Raw genomic sequence first — 13,817 nt, 5'->3', positions numbered from 1 at the left:
CCATAAGCTGCCTCCAACATTTTTTTGAATTTGGCAGTAAGTCAAATTCACCAGCCCAGGACCTCCACATCCAACTTCTTCACCTGCGGGACCGTCTGAGGAGTATTTGTCTGTAATAAAGCCCTTTTGTGTGGAAAAGCTGATTCTGATTGTCTGGCTGCGCCCCTGCCCAGTCATGTGAAATCCATAGATTAGTGCCTAATGAATTTATTTAAATTGACCGATTTCCTCAAATTAACTGTAACTCAGTAAAATCTTTGAAATAGTTGCATGTTGCATTTATATTTTTATTCAGTATATGAATGCTTGCAAGACTGCTATTAGTTTTTTTTTTATCAAACATAAAAAATTAAATAAAAACATGCCATTGTGGCAACATATTGTAATTAAAGCCATTTAAATCTTAGGCTTTTTACAGGATCTTTATTCCCGGAATATAAAATGTGTACATTCACAGGAAAATATGTATTACTTTTCGGGACATTTTCTGTGCCCTTGTACCAGTTGTTTTAAGAGGGGGAAAACAAAGAATGTGACATGCCAGATCTGTGGATGGTGAGGGTTGAACACAAAACCATCCTAGTCTAATCTTTCCTTAATATAGAAGCCTGGGCCACAAAAATGTTCTGTGATCTCCACCATGTGGACACTTTGGAACAGAAAGGAAAGTGATTCCTCTTTATTACACCATCTTTTTTTGCATGTAATTGACATGTGATTCATTGTTCACTTTCAAAGTAATAAAAAAGAGTAAAGAGTAAGAACTATACTACAAAGTATGCATGCAAGCTTCCTAACTGCTACTATAACAATACCAGTATGTTGAAGGATATTTGGAGATATGAATGGTATATGACACAGGAAACAAGACAATTTTGATGTTATAATTTTCATTGTGAAAATGCATGACAATACAATACAGCAAGCCATAGCTCACTAGAGCTGGACGATATGGACAAAAAAAATCCATATCATGATAAATTGCCTGAATTGATGCAATAACGATAAAATCGCACGACAAGTTTCTAACGATGTGCACCAGAGTTAAAAATAAAAAAAAGTTTAGTACTACTTCTCCTAGTTTGATGGTTGTAACCATCAATTGTCCCCTTAACAATCACCCATATTAGCAAACGTATTTCATTTCAAACGTCACATTTCTCTAGTATAGGATACTTATCTTAATGAACGATATCAGCTCAATCCCTGCGATATGCGATCGGTGTCGATCATTTTCAGTTTATCGTCCCAGCTCTACAGCTCACTGTATACAAAAACACACCAACGAGTTCTACAAAATAAAATGAAGTTTCACTTCTAAATCAGTCAGGTTATCAACCCCAAAGTAGGTTATTTAACAGTCCCATACCGGAATGAATCCATTTTATTTCTTTGTACACAGCAGTTTAGTAGACGGTGCCGCTTTAGATAGTAAATTCCCCTGAAAGTCTTTTTACAAACGTAGCAGATATGTTGCTGCTGCTTGGAGTGACTCTGGATAAGCTTTAGTAGGGCCGATGCTTCAGATCGACGCAGTTTCCACTTGGATCTCTCAGAAAATCTGCTCTCCTGCTTGGGCGTTTTGTGGCGGTGAGTGTTCAGGTATTCCAACCACTTGTTCCTGTGATTTCTCTCATGCTTCTTGAGGTTGTCTGCCCGGTGGAATACTTTGTAACACATTGAGCATGAGAAGGGTCTTTCAGTGGAATGTGTGTGCTTGTGGCGCTTCAGATGATCCGCCCGACCGAAGCTTAGGCCACATGCCTCACATTGGAACACTTTGCCAGCCTTAGTGTGAGCGTGATACCTATGTCTCCTGAGAGCGTTACGGTCCTTGAAACTTGTCCCACAAGCTTTACAAAGAAAATGTCTTGATATGATGTGCATTTTACCGAGGTGGGTGTTAAGGTCCTCCTTCCGCCCGAATGTATCACCACAACAATGACAAAGATGAGGTTTCTCGTTGGTGTGCAGGCTCTCATGCCGCCTCAGGTGCTCGCGCCTCTTGAACTTCGTACCGCAATTTGAACAGACATGGGGAGTTTTATTTGAATGGATCATTCTGTGTTTTCCCAGATTTTTCACTGTACTAAATGTCTTGCCGCACCGGTGGCATGTATAACCGCCTGGTTCTGGGTGAGCAACTTCACGATGCAACATCAGTTCCTCTTCCTGTTCAAACCGCTTCCCACACTGCTGGCAGGCGTGGTTTCTCACCTGATGAGTCTTTTCATGTGTACGCAACTCTCCCGGATCCCTGAATTTAACACCACAATCAGAACAGACAAAGGAACTGCCAGAATGAGAATAGCTGTGGCGCTTCAGGTGATCCTTTCGGCCAAAGTGTTGGCCACATTCCTCACAGTGGTACACCTTGGATGCTTTCCTGCGGTCTTTGCGATCCTTTAAACACTTCCCGCAAAATGTAAACGAAACACGATATAGGAAATATTCCCCACAATTCTTGCAAATGAATTGTCTCGATCCATCCTCCTCCGTCTCTCCTACACTGTTTAAGTTTATTTCAGGTTCCTCCTGACTTGTTGACTGATTGTCAACCCTTCGTGTCTGCAAGCCTTTCAAGGTGTCTTTAATGATATTGCCAACCGCTTTAAGGATTTTGCGGTACTGGTCTGGGTGTATGTCCCTGGCATGATTCTCAAACTCCAGTCCACTGGTGAGCTGTAGGACACAGAGTTGACAATAGAAAACATCCCCATCTTGGCTCACCCTACCTGCCTCTATGAAAGCCTTTACATGCTTACGCAGGTGGAAGCACTTGTGCTTTTGGAAAAGATCTGCCTTTTCAAAATGGCGGTCACATTCACAGCACGTTAATGCATTTGTGTTTTTATGCAAGTTATTTTTCAGATGATAAATGTTCTGGTGCTTGTTGCGAGTTGTTTGCTTGTTGAATGCTCTACCACAAACCGGACATCTAATATTTTCTTTCGCTTCTGGTCCGTGCTTCTGTTTAGGAGGCACTCCTTCACTTTTGCCCTGTGCCCAAGCATGTCTTTTCTGGTGTTTTTGGTAAGATTTGAAAAACTTAAAAATCTTCCCACAGTCCAGACAAGGAAATGGAGGAGAACGTTTCGTGTCAGGCGTTTGCTGCTCAGCGGAAGATATTAAAATACATGCATCCTGATCATTAGTATCTTCACTGTTCTTCCTGTTTTTCTTGTTGGCCCTTACATGAGTTTCTGTGGCATCTTTCCTATTGCCTTGAAGACGTATAATAATCTTGGAAGTTGAAAGTTTCCTCTGTTTTTTGTGGCTTCTTTTGGTTCTCGTGATCCTGTGAGTCTTCTCGTGCTTTATGAAAGACGTTACGTATTTGAACTCCTTACCACAGTGCTTGCAGGTGTGAAGGCCTTTCATTTTCTTATTGACACTTAGGCCAACTGCTTTGATCGACTTACCCTTTCTTCCTCCTCTCGTTCTTGGTACAACGTGAGTGTCCTGGTGCTTTGTAAACAAAGTTAGGTATTTAAACTCCTTCCCACAAGTCTTGCAGGTGTACAGGGCTTTTATATGAGTTTCCTCATGTTTTCGGAATGAAGTTAGATATTTGAACACCTTCCCACAAGTCATGCAGGTGTGCAGGGGTGAGACACCTTCTGTTTCCATTGACTTGGCCTTCTGTCTTCCTCTCTCACTTGCTACATCGCATATTGAGTGAGAGCTTATCAAGTGCTGCTCCAGCTCCGGTTCGCTAGTGAAGGAGGCTTCGCAGGCATCACAGGGAAAGAACTGGAGTTCTACATTTGCAAAACCTTTACAAAAGACAGAAGCAACAAGGACAACGTTTAAATGCTTTTGACCTTGTATGTATTTCTAGAACAGTTAATAACCCAGTTAAGTCACAAGTTAGCCTAACCCACAACCCAATAGCCTTGCTGTCTTCTCTTACCATGCCCATCATCATCATCCTCATGAAAGTCAGCATTCATCTCCATGTCCAGGCTGCCATGGATACTTTCAGGTAGATTGCTGTCCTTTACCTCGAGAACAAGCAAGTCTGGAGAGACGTCTGAGATCTCCAAGGTCATGATCTCGCCATTGGCATATCCAGATAGTGAGCTAGGAGGGTCCTCCCTCTCCAAATCAATGGACTCCATGTTATCGTCTTATCCTGAGCGCACATACACACACACAAAATAATTCTACAAACAACTATCTCTTTAAAGATGTTAGATAAAGCTGAATGCAAGTGTTCGGGGACCTCAAATTGCCTGGCTACTTGGACTCCTTGCTCCAGCCAAACGCTACGCCTCGATAACACCTAGAGTGTAAACGCGCAAAATGGTACACCCCCCCATCTGGATATGTGTGCATCAAAAGTTCAACATTCACCTTCTGCTACCGTTTCTGTAAAGCCGTCTACGCATACTTTTGATAAATCCAACTTGTATGCACCACACAGAACAAACTGCAACTGCCTCTGCAACGCAGCATTCCATTGGAAATGAATGTTGAACAACACGATCACACCAACAGCAATTTTCGTTTTGGTACCTGGTGCAAATGTTGGATTTATCGAACGTATACATCAAATTGTATGCATAGACGGCTTGACAGAAATGGTAGCAGGGGAGTGTTGAACTTTTGTTGCGCACACATATCCAGATGATGCTGCATACCATTTAGCGCAATGACAGTGTGTCGCCTCGATCATACCGGCAGCGTTATTGCGCAAAATTGTACACAGCATCATCTGGATATGTGTTCAGCAAAAGTTCAACATTCACCTTCTACTACCATGTCTGTCAAGCCGTCAACGCATACAATTTGATGTATACGTTCGCAAGGCAATCGCAGCGTTCCATTGGAAATGAATGTACTTGTGGTAGCTAGTTAACGAACGACAGAGCAGCGGTAAATATTGTAGTGTGTGTCGTCCGGCTAGATCTCAAATGTTATCATGGCCAAATTAACTACATTATTTGGTTTGACTTAACTTACATGTTATTTGGATTGTTATCTAGGTTAACTAGCTGTGGCTAAACTTCGCGGATGTTGGCTTTAAAAAAAACGAACCATTGTTTCAGTTTTCAATCCAACTAGACTACTTTCAAGGTGAGTGACTATCTATTAAAATACAAAACTTCCGCAGAGAGCCTGAGCGCACGATAGCTAATAATTTCAATAATTTACCAGATACAAACCTAAAACAACATCGAATCACTCCGTTTGCTATCTGCAGCAGCTACCCCGCCATGTTGTCGTGCAGCCCACAAATGTGTTCGATTAGAAACAGTGTAATTGTTGGACTTGATCGATATAAAATAACGTTCTCGTCACTAGATCTCGTAGATGTCATTGTTAATAATTAACTAATTATTTGATAACAGTTACTCACCTATATTCATTTGATATATTTTTTTAAATGTACCTTGAATTGATTTGGAACGAAAAAAACGCAGAATAATAATTCCTTTTCGGAATTATTTATTCGAAACACACTTTATATATCTGCTTCTGCCAACAGCAGGGTCAGTGCTGTTCAAAATCTTTGGGACACGTTTGTCTACACTGTGCGTTTTTGATATTGTACTATATTTAGTTTACTTTAGACGCATGGGATTACTGTTTCATTATTATTTTATTACACATTTCTTGAATCAAGTCATGTGAATACATTTTCAAATGATCAGAACGTAATCATATTTTGGTATACACTACCGGGCAAAAGTCTTAGAACACCTATTCATTCAATGGTTTTTCTTTATTTTTACTATTTTCTACATTGTAGACACATGGAATAATGTAGTAACCAAAAAAGTGTTAAACATATCAAATGTATTTTATATTTGAGATTCTTCAAATAGCCACCATTTGCCTTAATGCCAAGAGTGTGCAAAGCGGTCATCCTCTCAACCAGTCTTGAAGGAGTTTCCATACATGCTGAGCACTTGCTGGCTGCTTTTCCTTCACTCTGCGGTCCGACTCATCCCAAACCATCTCTATTTGGTTGAGGTCGGGGGATTATGGAGGCCAGGTCATCTGATGCAGCACTCTATCACTCTCCTTCTTGGCAAAATAGCTCTTACAAAGCCTTGAGGTGTGTTGGGTCATTGTTCTGTTGAAAAACAAATGATCGCTGCTGTGCCTTAAATTCTAAATAAATCACAGACAGTGTCACCAGCAAAGCACCCCCACACCATAACACCTCCTCCTTCATGCTTCATGGTTGGAAATACACATGCGGAGATCATCCGTTCACCAACATCTCACAAAGACATGGCAGTTGGAACCAAAAATCTCCAATTTGGACTCCAGACCAAAGGACAAATTTCCACCGGTTTAATGTCATTGCTCGTGTTTCTTGGTCCAAGCAAGTCTCTTCTTATTATTGGTGTCCTTTAGTAGAGGTTTCTTTGCAGCAATTTGACCATGAAGGCCTGATTCACACAGTCTCCACTGAAAAGTTGATGTTACTTGAACTTGTGAAGCATTTATTTGGACTGCAATTTCTGAGGCTGGTAACGCTAATGAACTTATCCTCTGCAGCAGAGGTATCTCTGGGTCATCCATTCCTGTGGTTGTCCACATTTAAAAAAACTTTTTTAACCTTTATTTAACTAGGCAAGTCAGTTAAGAACAAATTCTTATTTTCAATGACGGCCTAGGAACTGCCTGTTCAGGGGCAGAACGATAGATTTGTACCTTGTCAGCTCGGGGATTTGAATTTGCAAATTTTGGTTACTAGTCCAACACTCTAACCACTAGGCTACCCTGCCGCCTCATGATTGCCAGTTTCATCATAGCGCTTGATGGTTTTTGCGCTTGCACGTGAAGAAACTTTAAAAAATCTTGAAATTTGTGGAGTGGTTGAAAAGACAGTTTTAATGACTCCAACTTACGTGTATGTAAACTTCCGACTTCAACTGTATAAACAATATCTGAAGAAATCCACACAGTCTCTCTAAGGTCAGGGCGTGACATTATGCTTTTATTTGAACTGAACACTGAAATAACAAAAATAACAAAGAGAACGAACGAAACCGAAACAGTTCTGTCTGGTGCAGACACAAAAACAGAAAACATAGAACACAAAACATAGAATGCCCACCCCAACTCACGGGTCAGGGCGTGACACGGTCTCCCTGACGAGACTACGTCGAGTAAATAAACCACCTCTACCCTCTGTTCTATTCGCGAACGTACAATCACTGGACGAGCGCCGTTCGAGACTCTGCTATCAACGGGACCTGAAGAACTGTAATATCCTATGTTTCTCTGAGTCGTGGCTGAACAAGGACATAGACAATATACATCTGTCTGTTTTTCCCATGCATCGTCAAGACCGATCGGCAGCTTCGGGGAAAGGTTAAGGGTGTGTGTCTCTTTGTTAAGAACAGCTGGTGCACAATCTCTAATGTTAAGGAAGTCTCAAGGTTTGCTCGTCTGAGTTAGAATACCTCATGATGAACTTCAGACCATACTATTTACCAAGAAAGTTATCTATATTTTTTGTTGCTGTCTATTTACCACCACAAACCAATGCTGGCACTAAGACTGCACTCATGTATGTGCCAAATGTATAGGGCCATAAGGAAACAGGACAATGCACATCCAGAGGCGACGCTCCTAGTGGTTGGTGATTCCAAAGCAGGGAAACTGAAATTCGTCTTACCTAATTTTTACCAGCATGTCGCCTGTGCAACTACAGGTGAAATGCTTACAAAGCTCTTCTCGCCCTCCATTAGGCAAATCTGACCATAACTCTATCCTCCTGATTCCTGCTTACAAGCACAAACTCAAACAGAAAGTAGCAGTGACGCACTCAATAAGGAAGTGGTCTGATGAAGTGGAAGCTAAGCTACAGGACTGTTTCGCAAGCACAGACTGGAATATGTTCCGGGATTCATTCGATTACATTGAGGCTTTTACCACATCAGTCACCGGCTTCAATAATAAGTGTTTTGACGACGTTGTCCCCACAGTGATCGTACGTATATATCCCTAAACTATTACGGATTACAAAAGGGAAACCCAGCCACGGGCTGCCGATTGACGCGAGCCTACCAGACTAGCTAAATTCCTTCTATGGTCGCAACACTGAACCATGCATGAGAACAGATGGATTACCAGGACGCATACTCAGAGCATGCGCTGACCAGCTGGCAAGTGTGTTCACTGACATTTTCAACCTCTACCTGACCCAGTCTGTAATAGCTACATGTTTCAAGCAGACCACCATAGTCCCTTTGCCAAGAACGCCATGGTAACCTGTCTAAATGACTATCACCCCATAGCACCCACATCTGTAGCCATGAAATGCTTTGAAAGGCTGGCCAGGGCTCACATTAACGGCATCATCCCAAACACCCTGGAACCAGTCCAATTTCCATACCGCCCCAACAGATCCACATATGACACAATCTATATTGCAATTTACACTGCCGTCTCCCACCTGGACAAGAGGAACACCTACGTGAGAATGCTGTTCATTGACTACAGCTCAGCTTTGAACACCATAGAACCCTCAAAGCTCATCACTAAGCTCAGGACCCTGGGACTGAACATCTCTCTCTACAAATGGATCCTGGACTTCCTGACGAGCCGCCCCCAGGTGGTGAGGGGGCCCCTCCGGGTGTGTGCTTAGTCCCCTCCTCCCCCACCTACATCAATGGGGCTGTAGTGGAGCAGGTTGAGAGCTTGAATTTCCTCAGTGTCCACATCACTAAGGAATTATCATGGTCCACACACACAGTTATGAGGAAGGCATGACAACACCTCTTCCCCCTCAGCTGGCTCCTCAGATCCTACAAAAATTATACAGCTGCACCATTGAGAGCATCTTGACTGGCTGAATCACCGCTAGGTATGGCAACTGCTTGGTATCCGACCACAAAGCGCTACAGATGGTAGATGCCCAGTACATCACTGGGGCCGAACTCCCTGCCATCCAGGACCTCTATACCAGGTGGTGTCAGAGGAAGGCCCGCACAATTGTCAAAGACTCCAGCCACCAGTAAATGGTACCGATGCACCAAGTCTAGAACCAACAGGGTCCTGAACAGCTTCTATCCCCAAGCCATAAGACTGCTGATTAGTTAGTCCAGGTTAACTATTCAACTATCTGCATTTATCCCTTTTGCACTAACTCTTGTGACTCATCACATACACTTCTTGGCCAGTTTATTACACTACCCCATTCACAAAAATAGATCGCCCCTACAGACAGTGAGTCACATGGGCCATGGGGCACCAAATTAAGCAGGCAGGCAGGCAGGCATTGAGAATGGCAAGAATCGTGCAAGCTAATAGGCGGGCCACAAACAGACATAATGTCACAGTACAACAATGGTGTGCAGAACTGCAATTTCAGAACACACAACTCATTGATCTTTGTCACGGATGGGCTATTGCAGCAGACGACCACGCCGGGTTCCACTCCTATCAGCTAAAAACAAGAAGAATCGACTCCAGTGGGCACGCAATCACCAACACTGGACAATTGAGGAGTGGAAAATCATTGCCTGGTCCGACGAATCACGGTTCCTGTTGCGTCATGCTGATGGCAGAGTCAGTCCCACCAGCCTCCTCTGATAGCCAGTTAGAATCATGGGTTCTCATTGAATTCCACAAATGCTTATTCACACTTTTTATAGTGGTTTATCAGTTGGTTTCCCTTCTCCTCTCTCACTCTCCCTTTTTCTCTAAATCCTTTCCTCCCTCCAGGATTTGGGAACTCTCCAGACTCGGATGCTCTGAAGATGGTTCAGCACCGGGTGGACCTCCTAGGGAGGTTTATGGAGACGCTGGGCGTCCGGACAACGGTGCTGCTGAGCCCATCTATGAGCGGCCACTGCTCCATCCCCTTCCTCACGAAACACAGTGCCAAGCTCCACGGCTTCATCCCCATAGCCCCTGTAGGAACCCGCAACTACACCCCTCAGCAGTACCAGGGCATCCAGGCGAGAACTGCAATGCTGGATGTCTGGGTGGGTTATATAGGAGCTTTACAGGCCTGAGAGTGGGTCCCTTACAACTCAATGAGTGTCTGCGATTCTAAATGTTTCACTAGCAAAAATGGCATAAAGTAAACCAATATAAAAATAAACCTCAATAAAGCAAAGAATTTGAGTAAATTGTGGGAGGAACTAGATAAGCTATTTTGGGGCGTGAGACCCAGCCAGCTTCTAGTGTGATGCTACTAGTAGTAGCAGCAGAAGCAGTAGGAAAATGCAGTAGGAAAGATGGCAATGATGAAGCATAAATACATAGTTGTATTTGATTGACTTTGTAATGTTTAGGCTACAGTGCCTTGCGAAAGTATTCGGCCCCCTTGACCTTTGCGACCTTTTGCCACATTTCAGGCTTCAAACATAAAGATATAAAACTGTATTTTTTTTGTGAAGAATCAACAACAAGTGGGACACAATCATGAAGTGGAACGACATTTATTGGATATTTCAAACTTTTTTAACAAATCAAAAACTGAAAAATTGGGCGTGCAAAATTATTCAGCCCCTTTACTTTCAGTGCAGCAAACTCTCTCTAGAAGTTCAGTGAGGATCTCTGAATGATCCAATGTTGACCTAAATGACTAATGATGATAAATACAATCCACCTGTGTGTAATCAAGTCTCCGTATAAATGCACCTGCACTGTGATAGTCTCAAAGGTCCGTCAAAAGCGCAGAGAGCATCATGAAGAACAAGGAACACACCAGGCACGTCCAAGATACTGTTGTGAAGAAGTTTAAAGCCGGATTTGGATACAAAAAGATTTCCCAAGCTTTAAACATCCCAAGGAGCACTGTGCAAGCGATAATATTGAAATGGAAGGAGTATCAGACCACTGCAAATCTACCAAGACCTGGCCGTCCCTCTAAACTTTCAGCTCATACAAGGAGAAGACTGATCAGAGATGCAGCCAAGAGGCCCATGATCACTCTGGATGAACTGCAGAGATCTACAGCTGAGGTGGGAGACTCTGTCCATAGGACAACAATCAGTCGTATATTGCACAAATCTGGCCTTTATGGAAGAGTGGCAAGAAGAAAGCCATTTCTTAAAGATATCCATAAAAAGTGTTGTTTAAAGTTTGCCACAAGCCACCTGGGAGACACACCAAACATGTGGAAGAAGGTGCTCTGGTCAGATGAAACCAAAATTGAACTTTTTGGCAACAATGCAAAACGTTATGTTTGGCGTAAAAGCAACACAGCTCATCACCCTGAACACACCATCCCCACTGTCAAACATGGTGGTGGCAGCATCATGATTTGGGCCTGCTTTTCTTCAGCAGGGACAGGGAAGATGGTTAAAATTGATGGGAAGATGGATGGAGCCAAATACAGGACCATTCTGGAAGAAAACCTGATGGAGTCTGCAAAAGACCTGAGACTGGGACGGAGATTTGTCTTCCAACAAGACAATGATCCAAAACATAAAGCAAAATCTACAATGGAATGGTTCAAAAATAAACATATCCAGGTGTTAGAATGGCCAAGTCAAAGTCCAGACCTGAATCCAATCGAGAATCTATGGAAAGAACTGAAAATTGCTGTTCACAAATGCTCTCCATCCAACCTCACTGAGCTCTAACTGTTTTGCAAGGAGGAATGGGAAAAAATTTCAGTCTCTCGATGTGCAAAACTGATAGAGACATACCCCAAGCGACTTACAGCTGTAATCGCAGCAAAAGGTGGCGCTACAAAGTATTAACTTAAGGGGGCTGAATAATTTTGCACGCCCAATTTTTCAGTTTTTGATTTGTTAAAAAAGTTTGAAATATCCAATAAATGTCGTTCCACTTCATGATTGTGTCCCACTTGTTGTTGATTCTTCACAAAAAAATACAGTTTTATATCTTTATGTTTGAAGCCTGAAATGTGGCAAACGGTCGCAAAGTTCAAGGGGGCCGAATACTTTCGCAAGGCACTGTACATAGTCGCTCTTAACCAGTTAGAATCTGACATAATGGTCTTGGGCACAGAGAAATGCACCAATAACAACTACAGGATATTGTCGTCTTGGATTAGTGCAAGTCCTTGATTGGTTTAAGATTATCCTTGGCTGGGTTTACTAGGCTCAAACACAGTCTGAGTTTGTGTGTTTTAACTCTATTCAGAATGAAATTGAATTACAGAGCACCTCTATCAGTAATTAAGATTTGATATTTTTCTGCTAAGGATATGCAGGTTTTGTTTACATGTACAAAAAATAAAAAAAATAAAAAGTTATACAATGGAGTCCAAAATGATTGGATTCCTTGATCAAGATGAGCAAAAAAGACTGTATGAAATAAATAATAGAAATACTGAGGTAAATTGTATGCACACACAAAAATGAAAAACGATATTTTATACTAATACAATTGCTCAGAGAAAGCGATTTTGTTTTACATATAATAAAATAAAATCTAAAGATAGGTGTCAAAGTAATTTGTTCCCCTGTTTTCAATACTCCCACACCCTCCCCTTGCGAGAATAACTCTGGCTGATTTGCTGCTTTTCAGACAATTGAGAAATCGATGCACATCCTCAACCAATAAAGCAAAATTCTATCTCAGATTCTGCTGGTGACATCATTTCAAAGATCTACCACCATATTTTGCAGCCGGGATGAAGTATTTTCTGGTGGTTTGAATTGAAGAGGGCAGTCCATAAGCGCAGATAAAGGATATCAAGGATCTGGAAATATTCTGTATGGAAGAATGGTCTAAGATCCCTCTCCATGTGTTCTCCAATCATAAAACATTTTTTTTAAAAGGCTCAGTGTCGTTATTCTCGCAAGGGAGGGTGCTGGAGTATTGAAAACGGGAACAAATAACTTTGACCCCTATCTTTTTTTACATTTATTTTGTATTACTTGTTAAACAAAATCTATATCTTCGCATTTGTATTAGTATAAAATATTATAATATAAAACGTGTTTTTACACACAATATAGCTCAGTATTTGTATTTATTTTAGAGTATTTTTTTGCTCATCTGTTTCAAGGGATCCAATCATTTTGCACCCCACTGTATAACTGACCTGTTTATGTTGTGCATCCATGCAAAATGACCACTAGGTTGCAGAATGAAGCTACGAGTATCTGTATTGGCACAATGACAGTCTGTTTTTATCTGTTGAGAACAGCATGCCCTCTTTGTTTTATGATATTGATGTGTCAATTAAATCTATCTTTTTTTTTACTCTAATCTGAGAAGTAATACTGTTCATAAATGTACATTAAAACACTAATGTAAGGTTGCAAAATTCGGTTGGAGGATTCCCGGATTTCCTACTTATTCCGTGATAATTCCAGGAATCTTCCAACTGGGATTTCGGGAAAATGTTGGGAAAGTTACTTGAAATGTTCAGCCCTCCACTAATATATCGTATTGTGATCCCTGCTTTCTTCTATTTCCCTATGCAGACTCATACTCTGTGTTCGGAGCACTGGACACCAACCTGGGGGCCCAGTCCCACAAGAACCTCATGCAGCTCCTACACCACTCAGTCCTGAAAATGGATGGGGGCGCGCCCTGCCCGCTACATGGATAAACCTGGGGAGTTCCACCATTCACTGTCAGACTTTCTCAGCAAACTGGAGTGAGTGGAGAAGAAACATTGTGGGAAAGAAGAGCGATACAGGGTTGTGTTTGCATGGAAGCGGAGGAGTGTTATGCAATTCAGATAAAAGAAAGTAGTCCTCTGGGATAACAGGGCAAAGGCTGCTTTGATATGATAAATTGCCCCCCTAGTCACCCCGGTGGAGTTGCTTCCATTACCATGCTTTTGTTAACATCCCGTTCAATAGAAAGCAACTCTAAAATAAGTTTGCTCTTTAAAGGCAAGTTGAGCATCTAGTACA

At 42.0% G+C, this 13,817-nt stretch overlaps 1 protein-coding gene and 1 pseudogene across 2 annotated transcripts; one reads left to right on the top strand and one right to left on the bottom strand.

Moving 5' to 3' along the window:
- Window positions 1-873: 873 nt before the first annotated feature.
- LOC139370787 (zinc finger protein 11-like) lies at window positions 874-5,247 on the bottom strand. Of its 2 annotated transcripts, XM_071110553.1 has the most exons (3): window positions 5,169-5,247; window positions 3,914-4,135; window positions 874-3,776 (listed from the first exon to the last, which is right to left on the bottom strand). In XM_071110553.1, the coding sequence occupies exons 2-3, from the start codon at window positions 4,119-4,121 to the stop codon at window positions 1,351-1,353; spliced, it is 2,634 nt and encodes an 877-aa protein (XP_070966654.1). In that variant the 5' UTR covers window positions 4,122-4,135; window positions 5,169-5,247; the 3' UTR covers window positions 874-1,350. The 2 variants fall into 2 exon arrangements, with proteins under 2 accessions (XP_070966654.1, XP_070966655.1); XM_071110554.1 differs by lacking the exon at window positions 5,169-5,247 and having other exon boundaries at window positions 3,914-4,224.
- Window positions 5,248-8,544: 3,297 nt separating this feature from the next.
- On the top strand, window positions 8,545-13,559 carry LOC139369428 (protein ABHD14A-like; annotated as a pseudogene).
- The last annotated feature ends 258 nt before the right edge of the window (window positions 13,560-13,817 follow it).

This window comes from Oncorhynchus clarkii, chromosome 17 (genome assembly GCF_045791955.1).
Source record: "Oncorhynchus clarkii lewisi isolate Uvic-CL-2024 chromosome 17, UVic_Ocla_1.0, whole genome shotgun sequence".
In the NCBI taxonomy this organism is placed as follows: Eukaryota; Metazoa; Chordata; class Actinopteri; order Salmoniformes; family Salmonidae; genus Oncorhynchus; species Oncorhynchus clarkii.
The sequence above is the reverse complement of the archived record's forward strand: the minus strand, read 5'-3'. Positions and strand labels throughout refer to the sequence as shown.